This window comes from Pomacea canaliculata, linkage group LG10 (assembly GCF_003073045.1).
Source record: "Pomacea canaliculata isolate SZHN2017 linkage group LG10, ASM307304v1, whole genome shotgun sequence".
Classification (NCBI taxonomy): domain Eukaryota; kingdom Metazoa; phylum Mollusca; class Gastropoda; order Architaenioglossa; family Ampullariidae; genus Pomacea; species Pomacea canaliculata.
In genome coordinates this window covers 17,480,216-17,503,105 of record NC_037599.1, presented here as the reverse complement: position 1 = coordinate 17,503,105, position 22,890 = coordinate 17,480,216, and the positions used below count along the sequence as shown (strand labels likewise).

The following is a 22,890-nucleotide window of genomic DNA, read 5'->3' as shown; positions in this document are numbered from 1 at the left end:
AGTTTTCATTTAAATACACAAATGACCAAAATTGTCATGAGCGACCATTACATATTTCAGTATTGTTGGATATTACGTTTTTAAGACTTCCATCTACTATCTATACACAAACCAGATTTTATTTCATTCTCCGCACACACAACGAATACATTTTCTCACCTTATACGTCAGCAATGCGTGTACTGTATTCGTGTATTGAGACACCTTTGAGCGATGACTTACTGCAGCATGCTCTGTAATTTAGTCAGTGCTCTCGACCCTGAAGCGTAGGTAGTAGGTTTAACACTCGTCTGCATCTGTATTTGACAAATTCCTCCCTGCGTCCAGTTGATGGCTATACCTGTCAGTTAAGCCTACAAAAGAGGAAGTTCAACCACAAATACAGGGAATAGACATGATAAACCGCTCTTCATGTAAGTCGTCGAAGATATTTTTCCTTCTGCAGACGTATATGACATGTGGCCAACAGCCATCCACCTTCCAGGATTGCCTCCCCCCTTTTTTAAATTGGTCAATCCTTGCTCTCAGGATAGTTCATGCACTGACCACTTTGCCACCCTCCATATCATCATTGAACAGTCTATTGAGTGGTAGTCCTCCCTTTATATAACTTTTGTGGACTTTGAGAAGGCGTTCGACAGTGTAAACAGGGACATCATCTGGAGGCTAATCTCCAACAGCAGCCTGTGGAAAAGAACCAACAAGCCAAGACATCAAAAAGCGCAAGTGGGGTGGATAGGACACACGCTGCGCAAACCAGCTGACACCATTGCTGGGCAGGCACTTGACAGGAACCCTCAGGGGAAGAGGAGAGTTGGGAGACCAAAGCAGACTTGGAAAAGAACAGTAGACAGCAAGGCAAAGGACGTCAGAACCACACGGACCCAACTGAGGGGGTTGCCCTAAACCGGGTCCGCTGGCGAGGTGTTGTTGCGGCCCTATGCTCAACAATTAAAGCCTTAACAAGGTTGATGAGTCACTACAAAGGAATAAATACAGACGCCAGTCAACGGCCGGGTACATCGACTGGAAACATAAATGATGTTGAAGTGCTGATCCCGAGACAGGTATATTGTGATAGAAATAATCTGAGGAATGCGTGGATCCTCACATAGAACAGAAGATCAGCGAGCACAAACAAACCTAATCGTAATTTCGTGGTGAAGTCAGCCGTTTCTTCTCCACGGCCGGTTACATCAAAAAAATCAAGCAACTGATGGAACTTCTTCTGTCTGGTACAAAGATGAGTGGTAGCATCTTCATGCCAGTATGGCTATAAGGAGATCGAAGTTAATGTAGATAACACGTGGAGACTCGTATAGGCAAATTAAATCAAAGTTGAAAACAAGCCGATAGAGATGGTAAACACTGGCAAATAAGAGATCAAAAGACAATCAAAATCTTGGAGAAATCTTTAGTCAATGTTTAGACGAAGTGCTGATCTCGAGACAGGTATACTGTTATGTAAATAATCAAAAGAATACGTAGATCCTATCATATCGATTTAGATCCAACGAGCACAAAAACTGTTATCATTATGTTACCAGGATTTCAGCCATCTTGAATCAAGTAGATGTGCATTTTTACGTGTATGCAGTATCCGGAAGGCAATGATAGTTGAAGAAAATAAATTTGCATAGAAACTACATCAAACACATTATAAATAACAGTTAACTAAGGTTTGAGTATGACAAATGCTTTATTTCAGGTTTGCATCGTGTTGCATCAAGGTAATCTGGTTACGGCAGTGCTGTCGCACGATGTGACTCAAACAAGCTGGCAGGCACCCCCACAGCAAGTGTGCCGCGTCCCTTATAATCGTAACTTGCAGTAACCACACTTGCTCTTCGTTCCATCTAAAGACGATCACACTCTACAAACAATCTTTTTCGGCTGAACTTTCGGACAAAACACAGTTTCTGCCCTACGTGTGGCCTGAAGTAGCTGCTGCTATAAGGATTAACTTGGTGGACTGTCATGCACGGAAAAGGGAGACAAAAAATGACAGCTGTAAATTTTCGGACAAAATCAACAAACCACAAGATTACCAGTCTCCAGGCTGGTAACGACTGTCTTGCCAAAATTAAAACAATGTTAGACAACTTAATGTTCTTTTGTTTAAGACTTTAAACTGCTTGCAAATTCCTATTGCCATGCAGTTTACTTTAATAATTTACTTATGCAAACAGAAAAAAATATGGGAAGATAACATTTAAAAATAAGAAACTGCAACAAAATCAACAACTTTATATTAACAAGGAGTAAATCTTCCATTTTCCTCCACATCCTTAAAGTAAAAGTTAAAAAAAAAAGCCACAATCTAAAATTGTACAATTAAGTAGCCATGATCAAACTATGCTATTCCTTTCTCAGAAATCTAAACTCCTTTCATCACAAAATGAAGTGACAGCAACATCGTGCTGGATATCTAAATCCACAGGCGCATGGCCAAAGGCATGGTCAACCTTTATCACTGACGAATTCACAATTATTCTATCCAGAATCCTGCCTAAAGATTCAGTCCAATTGAATCCCTAAGCTTTAAGTCCCTAAGCTTTCATGATCGGTGAAATGCATAATTACATGAGAGGACATGCAAATATGTTGTCTCCTTAATCATCCATCTCAGACTAAACTTTCATGTACACCACTAGCAGCACTAAGTTCAACTCCCACTCCAAAGGATACATTCTTCAATATTACAAGCAAGAAAAGCTAAAACAGTTACCCAAAGCAAATTCTTTTTTTTTAAACGTGCAGCATAATTATGTCATGATGAAAAATAGGTTTTAACATTTAACTGACACATGAGTCAATATTTCATAGATGTTGTCCCACTGCACAAATCAAAAACTTTTCAAGTTACATGTTCACGTCCTATCAGTTCACAGAAGACTAATATTATGTAAGAAGTTAGGTCAACCTTTAGCCAGTTACTCAGACCCTTGCCCTTTCCATGTTTACCACTTGTACCACATCAAGGTGAACTCGTTCTTACCTACAATACCTTTTTCTTACTAGCAAATGTGAACAAGCTGACTTTTACAACTCAGTATCTCAAGATACAGTATTTGCATCTTTAGAAATTTACATGAAACACAGATTCAGCTACTATCTCACACTCTCCACACTGGAGAGTCTCATGCAAAACTACTTTGCACAAATGGCACAAAAATCCAAACCTCTGATTAGAGGAACTATAGTCACATGATCAAACAAGCGCACACCATGTAGCCATACTCAACAGTTCTAATTTCAGGTCATCACTGACTCATCAAAGATCTCTTTGATCTAAAGGCAATTAGTTCCAAGACCCAGTTTCCTACACAGAGCAGTAGCTCACTAGCTTTAGTGAAAGATGTTACTAATTTCAGTTCAGACATTTCATCAGTCTGAAATAACACTTGAAAACAAAACATTCACAAACAAAATACATATCACACAAGATGTACACCACCATATCATCAGGTGTTTTTGGTTCTTTAAGATTCTTAAGCACACAAGGAAGAAAAGGCATTCCAAGAAAATAACACAAAAGGTAAACTTTCTGATCCCCAAACATTTGGAAAGACTCGATAGTCCCATCAGACAGCAGATAAATACTTAAAAAAAAAATTCATGTAACTTTCCTTCGTAAAAGTTTTATATACTTTAATGTCCTCTCAAAAGAGTTTACTAAATAAATCAGGATATAACAACATTCTAATGCTCATAACAAAATGTCAACAACATATCCTGTATGGTTTCCCCATGAAATAAAAATGCTGCAATAATCTTTTCTTTAAACGAATGCCTCAAGGTCTTTTATTACACCATTTCTAGCCGAATGCCAGACATTGGGTGCTTTATTGCACAGATGTGTTCATCATCCTCGTAGTATATGTCACTCACACATGCACACAATTTAAATTTTTTTTCCTTCTCTCTCACAGACACATACACAAAACTGGCTTATAGGTTACTGATCTGCTGCCCTCATCGAATCCTTGTAAAGAGATTCAAGACTGACTTGGACTCCTGCAAAATACAGTTGACAACATTTTGCAACCGAAATAAAGCATCCTGCAAACAGTAACTTTTCAACATAATGGAGTCAATATTCATATTAGCAAAAACTTAGTTTGTGCAGGAAAAACTTGAGTCTGGCTGATGCTGGAAAAAGGAACTATATAAATGTGCTATTCATTTATTATTTTCCCATTACCACACAATTTTCCCTGGTCTAAACTATGATTTCTATCGCGATTACATGCATATTAGTAAGACTCAAAACAAAATGAACATGGGCATGGGGTGAATAACATTTTCATCTATATTTTTCTATTGATTTTGGCTTAAGTACTTTTTTCTTAATTTTTCAATTTACTTTCTTAATTTCTTTATAAAAATGATTCAGAAACATATGTACTAAAACCTAAAATGGAATAATAAATATCCAGCAAGCAGATACAAGAAAACCTATGAGATCAAATAATTTTTTAACACACCAATACAAACAAATCCAGATACCCCAAATGTGCCAACTAAAGTGAAAATTTTAAGACCATAACAATCACAAAATCATAGTTTCTTCAGTACATGCCAAAAATTACAAACAGCCACCACCCAAAGCATGCAGGTGCTGAGCAAAAAATAAAAAAAAGCTAAACAAAAATTACAAAACACAAACTTCACGTACACTCACTTTAGTGGATCTGGTTTTGCTGAATACATTCCAGAAGCGAAGAGTTTCATCACCAGCTCCAGTAACTATAGCTTCGCCATCAGGTGACATGGCCTGAATAATAATAACAAAATCCTTCCTTCATTTCATGAAATACATTTAAAGTATATGTCTTTCAATCTGGCGCAGTCACTATCCCCTTGTGCTTCAAATCACAAAAATGTGAAAGAAATGTCACTTAAAGGTTTTAGAAGGATCTGGTAAATCAGTAAAGTTCTAGGGGACAAAAAGATGACATACATCTGCATGATACATTAATATCAGCCTTCAGATCCAGCTACAATTCTGTTCCGTAACCATAAAGACCAACCTGAATGGTTTGCATTTATTGCAGATATCGGTAGATATAGGTGATATAAACATAACCTGTAAATTTCAGCCTCCAAACCCCATCGGCTAATTATCTGCTATTAAAGTACGCAATTTGCACCTGCAATAAATGGGCACAACTAACAGTGTACTACATCACATTGGTACACCATTCACAACAATGCCAGCCATCAAAACCAATCAGAGTGACAGTTCAGGTTATTCGGACATTGAAAGTCAGCATTTCTCGTACTAAAGTAGTATTTTTTCAGAACTGCAAGAAATGCAGACTGTCAGCATCTGAATAATCTGAACTGTCGCTCATTCTCTCGCTTGCTGATTGGTGTTGACTGCCGGAAATGTTGTGAAAGCTGCACTAGCGTGATGTACACTGTTATGGTGCTCGTTGATCACAGGTTCGAATCGTAGCAGATAATTAACGGATGGGTTTTGGAGGATGAATTTACAGGTTATGTTTATATTGCCTATATCTACTGATATCTGGAAAAAATGCAAACCATTCAGGTTGGTCTTTAAGAATAAAATCCATCCGATGAAGAGGAAAACAAAATATAGGACAATAAACAACAGGTGAATGATCAAAAAGGCTTGCAGAGGTGGATACTTACAAGGTAAAGCACCCGATATGAATGGCCGGTGAGCTTTGCAATCTGCACAAGTGATGGGTACTTCCAAAGCAGGATCTGGTTCTGTGAATAGCCATGAGTGCTCACCTACCAAACAAAACACATTCAGTGATAATTAAGTTCTAGTAATTAACCCTCAGCATGATGGGCCACGAACATGGCTCTGCTGATGTGACACAAGAAAAGCTCTCCTGTTGGTTGATCCAGTTAAAAACCAACCAAACAGGAAGTTTGTTTCTATTTTCAGGTCTTCTTCCTGCAGTTTAGGAGCCATTTTTAATTTATTCTGAGTGAATATTTGATTTCCCCCCTCCCCCTTTGAAAAAATGGGTAGAATCTGTTGTTGGAAGTGACTCTGCCAACAATTTTTAAGATACTTGAACCAGTCTGTGTGCTGCTAATTGATGGAAATATGTTTTTGCTGATGTTTTTGATAACGGCAGGTAACCTATTTAGATGGGCTGATGTTTTTTTAAAATGAATTTTCTTGGATTATTGCTGTCGCCAGAGTGAAAGTAGGTAATTTTCATTACTTTTATTGCAAAGTTCAAGTTTTCTCCTTCCCAAAACTGTATAGGTTTTTGGTCTAATGTTTACATGAGAGCAGCAATAATAAAAACAAACATCACTCTATATCATCTTCTCTTCAATTATATGCAATTGCTTTAGTACATACTTTTACTTTTTTGTCCTGCTAAGGGTTAAGACAGATGATAAAGGATATAAACTTGCGCTCGTCACACATTCTTCCAGAAAAATGCAGTATTCACCAGTTCATTGGAGTGTTTGGACCATGCGAGGTTGCACACCTGCGACCCAGTGTCCACACACTGCAAAGGTTGACCAGTGAGTGTGTTCCAGAACCGTACACATCGGTCTGCAGTGCCCCCACCAGATGCCAGCAAACCATGCTGGTGGGGGGACCATGCAATAGCTTTTACTGCTGCTTGGTGGTCTGTGTATGTCTGCACTGGCCCATTGCTGGTCAAGTTCCAAACAAACAGCTTGTTGTCATTTCCACCTGATGCGAGATGCTGGTGGTCAGGTGACCATTTTAACCCACACACCTGTAGTTCAGCACACACCATACAAATAAGCCCTCATTAAAGACAAGGATGGCATGATTGTAAGGCCATAAAGATGAAACTATACTGACAATTCCTGAATGTGACTGTTTAAGGAATCAAGCTCTTAATTCAATCTTGGTGACATACAAAATTTATGTCAAGATATGGACAAATTTATTCAACTTTTAAAATGCAGTAGTTACTAGAGCAACAGAAGACAGTTCATGAGTAGAAACCTGGGTTTCAGCATATCAGGACTGAGCTAAAAATAGTTCAACGTTCCTTGCTAATGCATAAGTCCATGCAAGTTTGGTTTTTTTTTTGGCTTAAGTGTTCAAATGAACTGCAAAAGTTCTGTATTGTTTTCTGGTTGTCTCTACATCATTAGAATGTATGTGCCATGTAAACATACATGCAAATTGTTAAGGGGGGGGAATTGGTGTTTTACGCCGTGTCAGCAACTAAGGCTATATTACGGCAAGCAGCCAGCCCTGTAAACAGATGCCACATGCAGAGATGCAAATTGTTAAAATCTCTGTCATGCTGCATAACTGTGTTTAAGGGCAAGGGTGGTCCAGGGGAGCTGGATAAAATTCAAACATACCTCTTGCTTATGACCAGCCAGCCGACGTTCTGGAACCACAGATGGAGTCCTAACATCCCTCTGTAGTATAAGTCTGTCCCTGCTTCCTGATGATAAGATATCCCCATTCCATGCCAAAGCCCCTAAACAAAAATAAATAAAAAATTGTTCTTCAGAACATTGCAACAGAATTTTGAAATAAAAAACCTCTGTTACTTATACAACAAAGCTTCTCATGTTACTCATGTAGTTTTAGGCCTACACGCGAGAATCCTGAAATTTGTTTATTAAGACTTAAATGATCCAAATGCACTTTCTGGACACTAATTTTTCTCTTAAAAGGAACATCTCTCTCTCTCTCTCTCTCTGGGATTTACTGACATTCCACTTGGATTGTCCATTAAAAATATGCACAAAAAAGATATTTGAATAAAAAGGTGACCAAAGGCAGTTTAGGCCAGAGACTCACCAACTCGTGCACCATGTCCCTCTAGTGTAGTAATTTTTTTATTTACAGCGACATCCCAAATCTGTACATGGCCCTTATGGGTACCCACAGCCACTTGCTGTCCCTGTAAAATACACAGCCAAAAAATCTTCAAAACCAAACCACAGAGCATTTGGACGTATTGGATTAACTAAAACTAACAGGCAGAGGAAGTTAGTCCTCTCTTAGCTGAAGCAGTTTAGTAATACTGTGATCGATCCTTCAACTACTATGTACACTATACTGTACAACATAAACACACAATAATGGTTACGCAGAAGAAAAATATTTTTGGCTCAAAAGATAAATGATGCATCCCAATATCCACATATCACAAAAATGGCTTCAAAACCCAGAATGAATTACTTACTCTCTCCGACCATGATACAGAAGTTACTGTGTCACTGTCTTGAGACAAATCACACAGCCTTGTCACCTGAGCAGACAAAGTCTTTTCATTCAAAGTTATAGTCGTAATAAGAACTCTAAAGTTGCATTCATTTTCAATACTACGTAAGAAATGAAAAAAAAAAAAAACCAACAAAAAAAACCCAAAGAAAATAAAAGAATAAAAAATATGAATTTTTTTTTAACTATAAACATTTTCATCTGTTCTAAAAAAAAAATAATTTTAAATCTAAGGCATCATGATTTTAACAGATTTATGGCAGTTAAAAAAACAGAAAGAAAGAAAATTTTTAGTAGAAGTTGTATCAAACAAACAAAATCAGAGCATGATTATGATCACACATGTACATAATCCACAAACAAAGAGCTACCTGGCTTGTGCATGCACTCCACAGGTAAACTGAAGTACCCAGTCCAACACTAAGGACATTTTGTGAAGACCAGTCCACAAGATTCAAATAGAAGTCATCCTGAAGTTCGGGGGCATCAAGTACTTTGAAGGGTATTTTTGAGATCTTTCTTACTGCCTGAATTAAAACAAAGAACCTTTAACAACCAAACAGGAACTATATTTATCAACAGGTTTCATAAAATGGAGACCATAGCAAAAAAATCTCTTTGACAGAAATGGAGAATAATGACAGTAAATATATATGTCCAGAAATACAGGTAACAAAAAGTTTTTAAAAAGAGACTTATGGAAGGGGACAAAGGTTCCAGGAAATATGTTGGCTGGTCAGTTATTTGCATTTTATGCCATGCCAGCAACTAAGGCTATATTACAATCATCCAGGAATTACAGAACATAATGAAAATTAAGCATTCATGATAAGTACTTTGCGTGGAGAACGCAGAAGCTTCTGGCTCTTGCTACCAACTGGTGAGAGGGAGTAAGGTGAAGCATCACAGCCATCTGCACAGCGGCGAGGAGTGTTATACTGTAGACAAATATTCATTCAAAGCTCAACATTCTGCTGCAATTGTCGATTGGAAACCTTTTATTCTGATCAAAAGAATGATCATAAGTGAACTATTCCCTTGACTACTACCATGTGCTGATTTCTTTTCACTGAGAGAGTGATAATCTTAAGACATAAGCTTAGTATAAGGCATTACCTCTGATACATCCCAAATTCACCTTTTTTTAAAAAGTCATCTAAGGCACAAAAGCTAACTGCAAGCATGTTTTCATTTTAGTTCAATCATATACCACTTCTAAAATCTCATATTTCTCGTAAAAATTATAATCACTTTAGAACGATCAGTTTTTATTTTCTACAAGATTCTGCCTACATTCAGTTGGCGAGTCCTTCAACATCTTTCCACTGTTAAACAAGAGTCTGCTAAAGGTATTTAGAAAAATGTTTCTGTAAGAAATATATTCTAGCTCTTTAAGCTGAGAAAGATAGGACAAGACAACCCTCTAAAATTACCCTGAACAGGTTCTTAGTTTCTTTGGGAGTAAGCACTTTCCTCTCCTCCACCTGAACTTCCTGAGGAGAAAAATAAAGACATGTACATAATCCACAAGCCTTTCCTTTATGAAACAATTTTCACTATCTAAAGAAGTCATTTCACCAAGAAATATTTCTTGTAATTTACCAAAAAGTAATTGCAAAAACAATTACACGGTGTTGACTCTTTGCTATTTCTGGAATCACACCTACTTTAAGGTCTTCGATGCCTGCAGACAACAGCTCGTTTTTCAGTAAACAGGAATAGGCTAATCCATCCTTAGCACTATCCGAATTAGCCTCTTTAGCCTTTCTGGTCTGAGGTGGTGCCTGCACACTGCTTTCCTGTTAAGCAATAAGATGATATCAAAACAAATTTTTATACTTGAATTCAAATGTGAATAGTATAATGCTAAAAGTCAGAAGTCTGAGCTTTTTTAGGATTATCAACAGCATAGAGATACAATATAAGACAAAAAAAAACTCAATGATAAAACATATTGTGGGACCATCTTTTGATGAAAGTATAAAGAAGTTCATTAATTATAAGCCTAAGCCTATTGTATAAACTACTGTATAAACTAATGTGGTCGCATAGCAACTGTAAGGAAAGTTGACTGATATCCTAGAAGTTTTAAGTTATAATAAATATGGAAATCAAATCAACAATTAGAAAAACACAATTTGGCTATTAAAAATAAAGATAAAGTTCTGAACAAATAAATCTTAAATTATATAATAATTTGAAATTTTTTCCAAAGAAAAGTTATCATACATCTATCAAAAAACTAGCAAAAAATATGGTTACCTGAACTAAATCAAAGCTAATATGCCAGCAAGCATTGGTGCGTGAAGGAATGAATCGATCTCCATATATTTTCTTGTTTGGTGACACAACTGGACTTAAATTTGGCTGTTTAAAAATATAGTCAAATACAATCAGAGCTTTTTAAGTGTTTAGGTTAATTTCAGTAAAACACAAAAGGAAAAACAGCACATCTTAACAATACTCTCTCATAAATTTACACCCGGAGGACAAAAGGTAAAAATAAATCTAAGGTTTTTGTAGTCTACAAGAACATTGATTTTAAATACAGTAACTGAAATTCTTAATGATACAATTTTCAAAGCAAAATATATGGCATAAGTTGCTGTTAGGTTTTGCATTCCTTGGTCATATTATAGTTTTAAATAATAGTAATAATGTTCGACATGTCTGCACTCACCATGAACCTATTACTCTATATTTTTTTCCTCAAAAACACTTTCTGAACAACTCATTACGATCAGTGCAACAACATATATACACATACAAAGTGCCTTAAAATTGGATTTTGAAGCTCAAACTAGAACTTACAGATCCAAATGGTGACATCTGGCCATTTTGTTGTCTCAAAAGTCTTTTTTCGTATTCAGGATCCATTCCTCTTTACAAACCTGGAATAATTACAATTCATCACTTTGAGCACATATTTAAAGATGCTTGTTGATATCAAGTGATACGATCACTGCAACAAGATCTGCTTGTCGTCTGGGAAAGATAATTCTTGATCATCAGTTTAGCACTACAAGGATTTTATTTTGAAATATGTATGGTTACAGCGATTTTGCATTGCCTTGTTCTCGGGAAATGGCTCCATGGGTCACTGAAAGAGTTGTATTAATCTTTTATTTCTAGCCTGAAACCTAAAAAAGACCTACTACAAGTAATACGCAGTACTAGATGAGTTCATTAAAACCGTTAGAATCGGTAATTTACAGAATGTTAACTAGTTGTAAATTCTGTCGGCACTTAAAAAGAAGACATTTAAAAAAATTATGTACGACGAATGATAACATACATTTGCTCTTAAATGCATAGAAAATAAGCTGCAATGTGATGCATCCTCTACGACGGTATTAGCAACTCATCAGCGAAGTTTGTTTTGGTTTTGACTCAGTAAACTCGACAATTACATAGCCTACTCAAAAATAGAGAACACATTGAAAATAATATTGTGTTTTGAAGAAAATGGACAGTTTGTTACAAAGAAAAGAAGATATGAATACCTCAGTGCTCAGAAGAACAAAACTCAAATATAGTGAATATACACAATCACTTTACGCTGTTAAGGCCATTATGGCGTCATTTCAAAGCATTCTGGGAAAGATTAGTTAATCCCTTAAAAATTCATATATGTAAATGTAAGGCAATTCTGTATAATAAAAAAGTTAATATAGTAAATATATGGTGATTTTTGTTACAAAAATTAATATAGTTTAAACGTGATTTTTCCTTGACGACCACCATAACAACTAGTCAAGATGGCGGCCCCTCCCAAAGAACCGAAGAACTTGGTACATCAGCAAGCCATCATATCAGAAACCATTGCTAAAGAAAACCGATATCTAAAGCTTCATACCAACTTCACCATAAATCCTCATAATAAATGTAGGTATATTGAATAGTATGCAAACTTATTGATTTTCCCGGCTGCTTAGAGACTGTCAAAAGCGCTCTATATATATATATAGTCGGGATTGATTTCTGCTGCAGCATGCGACTCTTCCATCCGTAATTTTATTGTCAATTTTCGATCTAGCTCTTCCTTTGAGTTAAGGTTATCCGTGTGCGAAGTTATTATAGCGAAATTGTGAAACTTGTGATTCTGATGTTTTTGACCAGACAGGTTTGACGTCTCTAATGTTCGCCAACAGATCTACGATCGACATTTTAGTTAACGAAGTTAATTCTGTTTTCCTGGTGATAACCAAACACAGTTTTCAAAAAGAAAACATCTGTGCATCTTGTAAATAAAGCAAAGTGCTATATAAATGTGCTATAGTAGTGATCAAAACCTATTCAAATCCACACATTGTGTTCAATCTTCACCAAATCTGGCAGGAATATATTTATTATTTATTTCTTAATTATACTGTAAGCTGCCCAGTAGCATGTTGGTTTTCTTTCGCCACTCTATTACCAGTGGGTCCAAATAAAAGGAATACCTTGACCTACTCAAAACAAATTTAGACTACTAATTAGTTCAAACTCGGACTATATCATAACTTAAGAGTATTCTATGCAAGAGTAAAAAAAACAGAGAAGGAACAAGAAATGAGAAATTGAGTCATTTGGCAGCTGAAACCCTAGAAGCATGGAATGCTGAAAGCATATTGGCCCCATATGTATAAAATTTAACTCTTGTATTTTAATATTTTACAAAGTTGTATTTTATAGTTCTGTGAAAGGTATTAAAGTAATCCATGCTGGTATTTTTCTGATTGACAATACTTTCTTAGTTAATAATATTCATGGCTCATTTAACATCTTACCTCTTCTTTGTAAGCGAAAGGAGATAATGCAAATTGGTCATTGTAATAACTATTTTTATTTCAGTTGGTTTCATTACTGGGAAACCCAATGAAGAAGAAATAAGAGGGGATGAGGACCGTAAGTATACCATCTTCACTAAAGACAGTTTTAGGTTTCTATGTAAAAACCAAAAGGTTGTCTAAAATAGAATATTTTTTCCTTTGATATTGGCTTCAGCAAGTAATGTTCAAACATACAGAGGCAGTATTAGTAGTTAACCAAAGTACTTATTGTTGTTCACTGCTTAGTGGACTGGCATACAGCTAGCTTGCATATTTGCTGCAGCATATTTCAAACAAGTGTTTGAGAGAGCACATCAAGAACCTACAAAAAAGTACAAACGCCCACAGACAGAAGCACAAGAATATGGCTGGATTTCAACTCCATTGGTAATGTTTATACAAATCACTCATGCATTTAAATTTTTTAGCCTCTAATTGCATGTTTTTATTCCACTGTATATTTGTAAACAAATGCTCATGAAGCCAGACTTCTGGAGTAAATACCACTGAAGAAAACATAATATCCAGTGCACCTAGCAAGATTATACTTCTTTTCTCTCTACCTATAACCCATTACTTTGTCACTGGAAATGCATTTCTAACAATAATTTCATAATTTTCACAGATCAAAACAGACAGACATGACACACGTCTGAATCATTTTCATCATCATTCTTCAATCACAAAGTTCATGGAAAAGGCTTGGCTGGAAAAGGAGCAACAGAGCTTGGGAAATTAAAGACACTATTACCAATTAATTTATGGTTAATTATAAAAAATATGTGAATATCATGCTCAATATTTGCCTTACAGTATGTCCCACACTGGTCTCTATATTTGATTTAAAGAATTAAGATACTCTCTCACTGGTTGTACAAGATTCTTCATTTCCAATTTCAGTCACACAAAGCAGTGTATGATCTACATATTTGTTCAAATTAAATCATCAGATTTGCTTCAAACAACCATCTCTTCAGTCAACTTATGTGTGTTACATTTTTAAAAACTGCATTTGCTTTTGCATTATAAGTACTTCTGAATAAAAGGGTCTCAGATATTATCCTGTTTAATGATCAGTTTTATAACCAATCTCTGTGGCGTAAATCATTTGCTGAAGAATTCTAAAGTTGTCTCCATGCTGTTGGAAATCTTTTGTACATGTCATTTATAAGATTATTTATGAATTTATAAGAAAAGCTTCTCAAAAGGAATCATGCAAAACTTCACACACTAATAATGTACAAAAACATTACCTATTAAAACAGTTCTGACGAGCACCAGATATTTTTGTGTTCTGTAGCATACCTTGAGATAGGCAGGAAAATACTACAAAATTACATGCTTCATTCCAGTCAAACTCAATTTGGAAGCTTATAATTCAAGAAGCCTTCATGACCAGACATTCACAATTACGAATTAGTAAACCAGTCCGCTTTTTTTTTTTTTTAACTTTTGGCTTGGGGTGTCTTCAGGACAAGACCGCCATATTAAAATATTTTAACAGTTAAAAAGGAAGAAGGCTGTATGTGTCAAGTGTCCTGACATTCAGCTCTTGTATAATCACAAATTAAAAAAAAAAGAGGCTCCTCTTTTCTTAGGATATAGCACCAAAACGTAGTTCTCCTTTCCTCTTATGCTTGGCAAACTTGATGCACTTAAAACTATAACCCAAGAATTTGCTTTACAGACACCAAAAAACTGTTTTGAAACCTTTTCATGATAAACTGGGATTAAAACATGCGAGACATGCACATACCGAGAGATCTGAACACTGTGCATCGACTGGGTATAAGGTTCTGATTATCATCTACATGGGATTATTGTCTGCCTTGTGTCCCAAAAGACATGCGATGATCAAAAACTGAAAACTAAAAGGCAAAGCCAAATCAGAGTGACTGAGGCACAGTCATCGAGAAAGACCTAACACCATGAATAACTACCTATTGTGTCAACAGCGCATGTGTGCACACATTCACAGTAGGGCAGTGCAAAATCTTTGTTAACATGCTTTCAGAACCGTCACATGAAAAAACTAAACTCTCAAATTTCAGTGTAATAAGATAATTATGTCATTCTAAAGTATAACTTTATAGTATTCTTCATGAAACTGTTTTAATATTCATTAAAAAAGAACACACAAAAACAATTTACATTTTTATCAACTTTTATTTCTTGCTCTTTTTGTTTTTTAATATTTTTCTTCGAACCTTCCCAGGGCGCACCTGTTTTACCTGAAAGCACACACAAAAACTTAAGGTTATTTGCACTGCATCTCTTTCGTAAATGTGAAAAACAGAATTTTTAAGGTTTTACACAACTATCATGGCAAGTAACTAATAACCTTTAAATTAAAAACTTTTGGTTAGGCACCTGTATACAGCAACAATAATAATAATAAATGAAGTACAGGCAGTCCTCGACTTACGACGCTGTTCCATTCGTACGCCGATTTCCACTGTAAGTCGGAACATACGTACATACTGTACACACTTATCCTATCCTAACACAGTAATTATCAAAAAACACTTATAAAACAAGTTTAATAACGTAATGAAATGCGCATCAAACAGACGTTTCCGATGCAAAACCACTTAAGTTGAAACAAAGCTTTATACAGTAAATGGGAGATGTGTCGTAACCATGAAACATCGTAACTCGGGGCTGACGTAACCAGAGGACTGCCTGTATAAAGTACAAGACTCTTTGAAATAATTTTTCAAGTTTCAAATTCACCATAACAGTTACAAAAAGAAACAACTCAGTCACATTGACAATTTAACATCAAAAGATAAAAAACTAATAAAGCACAACATATAGTAGTCCCTTAACTCATTGGTCAACTAGTTCCCTAACTCCTGTGCTGGTACTTTTAAGACCCATATAATGATATATAACAGTGCCTATGAACTATCCAAAGAATACATCATAATTCCAATTCATTTAACATGCATTTTAAATTTTGTCACAAGTAATGGTGATTTCTCTTACATTTTTTAAATGCCTAAAAGGGGGTGACATGCTGCAAACCTTGCATCACAATCGTGTTGTAATCTTTTTTTCAAATATTTTGGAAACTCACTGATTCCAAACCTCATGAATGAAAACTGTTGCAGGCCCATTGTACTAAACTAAATGCAGATTTTCACACTATAAACTGATCACCAGTCACATTGTCCTTCACAGAAATTTAAAAAAAAAATTTTAACAAAATTGTTAATGCACCCATGTGATCTATTTAAAAAAAAGTGTTTTGAACACATTTCTAGGGTGCACAGTGGCTGCTTCAAGAGACAAGACATCTGCAAGCATGCTATTATTATGTTATAAATTTCAAATAGGTATGTACACATTCAAGTTATAGCTGCACAAATTTTTTTATTTTTAAAATAAAAATCTCCCAAACCTTCTTCTTCATGCTGGATGTTGATGACGAAGTGCTCTCCTTAGTATTTCGTTTGGACCGCTTCTTTTGGCCACCAAAACCAAACTTTTGGTTTTTCCAATCCCTTCTTTTATTTGCTCTGTAAATGGAAAAAAATGTTTGGATAAAACCCCTTTTGATAGACTATGCAGTCAACCAGAGGCTGTGAACTGATCCTGCTGCAGCAGGCTTTAAATGCACCATGACTTACCTAGCATTGCCTTTGTTTATCCCATAAAATCCCACATCATCTATAAAAATATTTGTAGCAAAAAGATACTGTGTTTTTGTGTACAAACATTGATTATTTATCAAAAATAACATAAAAACATAGAAATACTTACTTGGGCTGTGCACTTTTTGTCTTCTTTTCATTTATATCATTCAAGAAATCAAGTTTTTCAATTTTTCCTGTGCCAAAAAAAAACAATGCATCATAAATAGTATATTTAAATGCACAAGTATGGACAAAAACATTTTGTTTAGCATCACCAGAAGATCAATCACGTGTGAAAGAAACATGAAAAAATGCACTACAGCTATATACTATATAAAAAAAGTATACAAAACACAAGACTATTCTCCCGAACTAAAACAGCTCTGCGGATTCTCGTTAATAATACACATGCTGCCTCCTTGTGCCAACAAGCACTGTGGATATGTTTTATCGTCAAATTAGCAAAAGATTAAGTTTTTTTTACTGCTATTGTCAATATACAAAATTTATGGGGGGAAAAAACTTTTCATTCTTTCTCACTGGAATGATTTTGAATTAAGAAAGGAGGGTAGAAACTGAGACCTAAAAACGCCTATCATCACCATACAGTAACGGCAATAACAATTTTTTTTATTTTACCTTTCCTGTATTTCTTCACTGCATCCAGCATTTCTCTTTTTTCTTTTTGCCTCTTCTGCAGTACTTCTTGTTGGACCTAATAAAACAAACAGTGAGTATGATTTATGCTCTTCAAAGCCTTGATTCTAGAAATTTTAAAAAAATGCATTTCACATTAAAAGGCAATGAATATAGTGTGAAATTTATCTGTTTCAGTACATTAAGGGTTGACAGATGTATTTAATCAAGTGGAAAAGTCTTGTCAACTCCATCTTATAGACTTTTTTCAATTCTGTTCACAGCAGTTGCAGTCTTTGGCTTTCAAATTGTATTATCTTTTAATATTACTGGGATTTCTACAATTACAAGATTAAGTTTTCAGGATGGATCACAACACACCTGGTGCAAAAATTATTCTAAAAAGGTTTATCAAAAGTTGATCAATTATTTTTTTTTAAATTATCTTAAGAACTAGTCTAAACCATAGGTTGAAGAATTTAAGAAGAATTTAATAAAAGGTTTTGTCTTTGAATTAGCAACACACAAGTAGATTTAGACCTATTTACTATTTGTCATGTCTGCACGGGCAGACACTTCTCTGTAAAACCTAGCTCTGACAACATAAAGTACAGACCCTACAGTACAAACTCACCTGAGGGTGTGAGTGTGAGTGTGTACACGCATGAACACAAAAGCGTGCAATTAGTATACATTTTAAATGCACTTGTACTTTCAAAGAATACACTGGTAATGGTGAATGGTATTTCCAGAAAGTACTCTGTTCAAAATATTCTAAGAGAACGATAAAAATAAGAATGGACTATGAGTGTGCACAGAAAGGAATAAATTCCTAAAATCTTACCTTTTTGCCATATTTTTTAAGTTCTCGTAGTTTTTTTGCTTTCAACGACCTCTCTAATGCTTGTTGCCTCTCCTGGAGTTTGGCCCGTACCTGCATCAATACAATCACATGCAAATATAAGCAAGGCATACAACCTCTTCATTTAAATATCAAGTCTTTGGCATGGTCCACAGCTTAAAATACAAGCCATGTAACTTCATATCTGTCATGTGGTGACCTGTAGGTGAGACAAGATAATTTCCTACAGTTAGTAAACTGGCTATATGACCTAATGTTTACATCTAGGGACAGACAGGTAAAAAATGGGAGTCACTTAGAAAAACTGTCTGGACATGTTATGCAAAGTAATGGCTATAGATTAGAAAGCAGTCAAGAAAAATTATTTGGATAAAGCTGTCAGGCTGGTGCTGCATCATAAGGCCATAAGAGCAAACCACAACTAGATAAGAAAGTACCTGAGGATATTCTGCCACTTAGGTCAGTACAAGGCTGCCTGGTAAGAAGAAATGGAAAGTAAGCAGGAAGTAAAGTCGTCCTGGTCATGTTAGCCAGCAATGTTTGCTAGGTTGTGTCCTCTTTTTACTCTAGCTAATTCGTTCATATGATGCATGAGATGTGACTGACCAGAGGCATTCTTATTACTGTGGGCTTATAAATGAGAGAGGAGGAGAATTTAAGTCAAAAGCAAAACATCTCAGTGGTGCTTCCTTCTAGGCAAAGAATCTACCTAAGCCATGGAGGAAAAAGACTAAAAACAAAAACCAAAGGACACTTGGGCTGTAGAACTATGCTGTATGCGACTTGCGATGATGATGTGATAATTATATACCATCTCCTGCATGTCTATGTTAATGTGGGTGAACAGACTAGGGTACAGAAAATCTAAATATAACCCTCCACTCATGTGATTAGTTTCCCAGGATCAATATCATATTGTTCATGGAAAGTGCCACTCTGTCAAATGGAAAATACAATGAGCAATACAATACTTGGAGACAAGCACCACACACATTAAATCTGGTTAAAATAAGGCACTCAAGCTAAAAATATACTTGCTTTCACCATGTGACTGTCTGATTTGGCCATTTCTGCAAAATAGTCCTCAGGCCTTTTTGTCGACAACCCTAGCTGAGACAGTTTGGGCAAAGCTATGAGAACAGCTGCCTGTGCCTGCCTGTAGCTGATTGTAACAAAAACAAAAAAAAAAAAAGGTGAGAAAAATAGGGTGAAGAAGCCACTGTACATGCAAAGCAAAATCTCTTAAAAGGATGGCTAAGATCACAGAGAAAATAAAATGATCAACAAACAATCTGTCTTTTTATAAAGGAAGCATGTTTTTAATTTTTAACAGTAGGTCTTTCACTGCATTCCCTGAAAGCAGGAATGTCATTTTTTTTTAAATTCTCTGAAAATTACTTACAACAGGAGCTCTCTCTTAAATTCATCTTCAACATCCACAACCTCTTCAGATGCTGAAGATATAGGTGCCGCAGTTACGTCTAGCCTCTCAAACCAAGAGAGATCAGTCCTCTGAAATTCTTCAAGTTTCTGCTTCATTCCAGCCTATATGAAAATGTAGGAGTTCAATCTTTTTTGCCTTCAAAGAAGTCCACTGTCATCTATACATATATATCTTCCAAACTTTTAAAAGAACTAAAACTTTACCATGTTTTCATTAATGGGTGTTTCAACAAAATAAATCTGCATAAAAAATACCAGTATACACAAAAAGATTAAATTTATAATTGTAGTGGTACAAAGTGCCACTCACTTTCAAGGCTTTTGAGGCCACGATGGATACAGAACAAGTACATCCCTTCTTTTTTCAAGATAATTGGTTTGTAAAAACAATTCACACTCAAGTCATATTGTAAAAACCACAGATCCCTAGCAATTTATAAACATTGTCAGGCTTCATTTAGATCTGTTCAGTCAAATATGGCAAAGGCAGGCCAAAATTTTCGCACTAAGAAAAAGCAGCTGATTGTGGTGGGGCTGGTTGTGATTTAAATCCATTTGTCAAAGTGTATACAAATGATTTTGAATGAAAACAGGCTCAGTGAAATGTTTAATAAATATGCAACTTTCAGACAGCATATATCATCAATATTTTAAGTGAATAAAATCTGACAGAAGCATGATAGTAGAAGGATATGGATATCAGTAGAAATTTTATTCACTTGGGATTAGTTTTTTTGTATTTTGGAAATATATATTGTGATTATTAAAATGAAAGAAAATAAAGGGCAAGTGCTAAGAAAAATTTAATATATGAATAAATATTAAATGAACTGAGTACACAAGCAAGTCCATGTTTGACTTTTGCAAACTTATGTTTCAGTTTGACTGCTTCACATTCAGCAAACATGATGGATTAAAGAGACATAGGATGGTATGTCTTAAAAATTTTAGATCACCCTTGTTAAAATATATAAGGCGCTGATAGCCAAATTAATAGCTTATAGCATAGCTCTGTCTCCTTTTTGTTTCATGCATTCACTGAAATAACATTTTAACACATTGTGCGATGCCAACAACATAAACTTTGTTCCCTTTTTACAGTGCTGTTTGCCCATGTACTTCAAACATCTTACCCTGAAGAAAAGATGGAAATTTCCCTTGGCTTGCTTTATAAAAAAGGAGCTTCAATGTAAGACATCGCAACAGTAGCACCCATCCTAATGTAAGCAGTCATGATTTAATGATTAATAATTATACGCTACGCATTCTTAGTAGTGCAACCACATCATACTCACCACATTGTTGATAAAACTGCGTGGTGGTCTAGCCTCTATATTCAGACCAGCTTTAAGACGGCCATCTGCATATGCACGCTGAAGCTACACCAAGAAGGGGGAAAAGAACAATTATTAAACTGCTGCAGAAAACAACCATTATATATATATAAACACACACAAATCCTGACCCTCTAAGAGTATTTATTACATTTTAATTCCTTAATAAAAACAATCTGACGGCAAATAAATTAATCCCAAGGATTAGGATGTAACGTGCTGGTACGTGTGTATACATCTCAAGAACAAACTGCTGTCTAGTCATGAAACAAGGTAAATCGCTTTTTTTTTTAATCACTTATTACGGTCATTGTGTTCAGTAGAATTGTTGTGCGAACGCAACATTCTGGTTGTTTTAATAACACTGTTTGCTATTCGATAACGCATTTAACGTAATCTAAGAAAGTCGAGTTTGTTTATTTCTTGTAGTTTGGATCGGCGGCAGTGATTTGTCTGTATTTTACAACTTTTCTTTTTTAAAAAAAAAAGTATTCCGCAATCCATGGCTTAAATCTGTTTTCAAATTGATAGATTTAGTGCTTATACCTCTGTGTCGGAGTCATATTCACTGTCGTCTTCGCGCTCGTCCATTGCACTCTGTAAACCGCGTGTTGGTGGGTTGATGTAAAAAGTCAGATTGAGTTCCGTCGCTTGATCCGGAAAAGGGAGATAATGCTCTCGCTGTATAGGAGATAAGCGATGTCGATGGTTTTGTGGGTGTTACATGGTGCTAATCGAAAAGGCAACAATATTTCACACGCCAAGGCTCATGGTTTCGGAAGGGAAGCATTCATTATAGTAGTGCATAGAGGTTACTAAAACACTTGCTTGTCATAACTGCAGTGAGAACTAAGAAGGCTTTGGCCCAAATCTCGACTCGGGGCCTTATTCATACTAAGTGCGATATCGCCTTTGGGATGAAGCATTTCTTATCTGCTTACCTCACTCTACGCGCACTTTTCTCTTGTTCTCTTATTTCTTTTTATCACTTTTAGTTGTTCTAGCATTGTGGACCATGTCGCTTTCCTTTTATTATGTACGAGCCACGTACGTTGCTTCATATTCTCTAGATTAGATTCTGGATCTATACGTTTTCAGCCATGGACGTGTATAGGTGGATTGCTGTCTGCCAAGACCAGTGATTAGCCTCTTGCGAAGTGATCCGCTGTTAGTATCGGCGAGAATATTAGTTCGTGCTTTAGCGATGTCGTCTGGTGATGAGATGTTAGTGTGTGTGTGTCATCCTGCATCTTGCTCTCTGCATGTCATTTACTGCTGTTGCCTTTGCTTCTTCAGTGCCAGGACTGTGCTCTGCTCTCAAATGTGTTGCTTTAAAACTTCAAATTCAATCAGGGCCGTTGTGAGCCAGCACGTTCGGGCCCAGGGGTACACGACTTGCTAAAACAAGTTACTTGTTATATAGCTATATATAGCTTGTCAAGTTCATAGATTCAGGGTAACATGAAGCTATATAAAGACAGACAAAAGTTATGTCATAAAAATCAGTAACAAAGCATATTGTGCTTGTTCCTGATCTCCGCTGTCTGATTCTCCAGCAAGTCGATCAGCCTGACATCACCTCCCCACCATTGTCAGAATACAAGGTGAAGGTCATTCTCAACATACATGAGTTATCATCAGAAGTCATCGTGCAATTTGACAGTGTGGCCTGTGTCTATCAGCTATATGCAGGATCGAATAGACAAAGCTCAAAAAAGATACAACCACAGTGCATCTACCTCAGTACTTGCCAATTACCGGACTGCAGGTGGCCGTTAAGCGGATTGCTCTAGAAAACGTACATCACATGTTCTCTTATATACAGAAAGAAGTTGTATTAACCAAGCGGCTACAACATGAGACTTTTCTCCCTCATCACTGTGGATGCTCATGCTTGTTATGGGCTATGGTTCTTGTCGTCACATGCTGTATGCCAGTGTTC

At 36.0% G+C, this 22,890-nt stretch overlaps 3 protein-coding genes across 4 annotated transcripts; 1 reads left to right on the top strand and 2 right to left on the bottom strand.

Annotated features, from left to right (window-relative positions):
- Positions 1-1,680: 1,680 nt before the first annotated feature.
- LOC112573748 (fizzy-related protein homolog) lies at positions 1,681-11,817 on the bottom strand. 2 transcript variants are annotated; one of them, XM_025254333.1, is made up of 14 exons: positions 11,728-11,817; positions 11,036-11,115; positions 10,487-10,591; positions 9,892-10,023; positions 9,658-9,717; positions 9,061-9,162; positions 8,596-8,751; positions 8,187-8,252; positions 7,799-7,901; positions 7,351-7,472; positions 6,450-6,746; positions 5,662-5,766; positions 4,679-4,777; positions 1,681-4,017 (listed from the first exon to the last, which is right to left on the bottom strand). In XM_025254333.1, exons 2-14 carry the CDS (start codon positions 11,099-11,101, stop codon positions 3,976-3,978), a joined length of 1,455 nt encoding a protein of 484 aa, XP_025110118.1. In that variant the 5' UTR covers positions 11,102-11,115; positions 11,728-11,817; the 3' UTR covers positions 1,681-3,975. The 2 variants fall into 2 exon arrangements, with proteins under 2 accessions (XP_025110118.1, XP_025110119.1); XM_025254334.1 differs by having other exon boundaries at positions 4,685-4,777.
- Positions 11,818-11,962: 145 nt separating this feature from the next.
- Positions 11,963-14,310, top strand: LOC112574322 (protein FAM183B-like). Its single transcript, XM_025255332.1, has 4 exons — positions 11,963-12,109; positions 13,058-13,111; positions 13,319-13,422; positions 13,661-14,310. Exons 1-4 carry the CDS (start codon positions 11,983-11,985, stop codon positions 13,772-13,774), a joined length of 399 nt encoding a protein of 132 aa, XP_025111117.1. The 5' UTR covers positions 11,963-11,982; the 3' UTR covers positions 13,775-14,310.
- LOC112574321 (probable rRNA-processing protein EBP2) lies at positions 14,163-21,787 on the bottom strand. Its single transcript, XM_025255331.1, has 9 exons — positions 21,495-21,787; positions 20,910-20,993; positions 19,574-19,716; positions 19,210-19,333; positions 18,154-18,243; positions 17,313-17,388; positions 16,801-16,867; positions 16,439-16,556; positions 14,163-15,266 (listed from the first exon to the last, which is right to left on the bottom strand). The coding sequence occupies exons 1-9, from the start codon at positions 21,537-21,539 to the stop codon at positions 15,201-15,203; spliced, it is 813 nt and encodes a 270-aa protein (XP_025111116.1). The 5' UTR covers positions 21,540-21,787; the 3' UTR covers positions 14,163-15,200.
- Positions 21,788-22,890: the final 1,103 nt, after the last annotated feature.

Excerpts from the sequence above, each read along its gene's own strand:
- LOC112573748 (XM_025254333.1), bottom strand. The coding sequence starts at position 11,101 with ATGGATCCTGAATACGAAAAAAGACTTTTGAGACAACAAAATGGCCAG. Across the intron at positions 8,253-8,595 it reads GGAGTGCATGCACAAGCCAG|GTGACAAGGCTGTGTGATTT; the intron begins GTAGCTCTTTGT and ends TTGTCTGCTCAG. Across the intron at positions 4,018-4,678 it reads CCAGATCCACTAAAGTGAGT|GAGTCCAAGTCAGTCTTGAA; the intron begins GTACGTGAAGTT and ends TGTATTTTGCAG.
- LOC112574322 (XM_025255332.1), top strand. The coding sequence starts at position 11,983 with ATGGCGGCCCCTCCCAAAGAACCGAAGAACTTGGTACATCAGCAAGCC. Across the intron at positions 12,110-13,057 it reads CATAAATCCTCATAATAAAT|TTGGTTTCATTACTGGGAAA; the intron begins GTAGGTATATTG and ends TTTTTATTTCAG. Across the intron at positions 13,112-13,318 it reads AATAAGAGGGGATGAGGACC|CATATTTCAAACAAGTGTTT; the intron begins GTAAGTATACCA and ends TATTTGCTGCAG.
- LOC112574321 (XM_025255331.1), bottom strand. The coding sequence starts at position 21,539 with ATGGACGAGCGCGAAGACGACAGTGAATATGACTCCGACACAGAG. Across the intron at positions 19,334-19,573 it reads TTTAAGAGAGAGCTCCTGTT|CTACAGGCAGGCACAGGCAG; the intron begins GTAAGTAATTTT and ends TGTTACAATCAG. Across the intron at positions 16,557-16,800 it reads ACAAAAAGTGCACAGCCCAA|AGCAAATAAAAGAAGGGATT; the intron begins GTAAGTATTTCT and ends TTCCATTTACAG.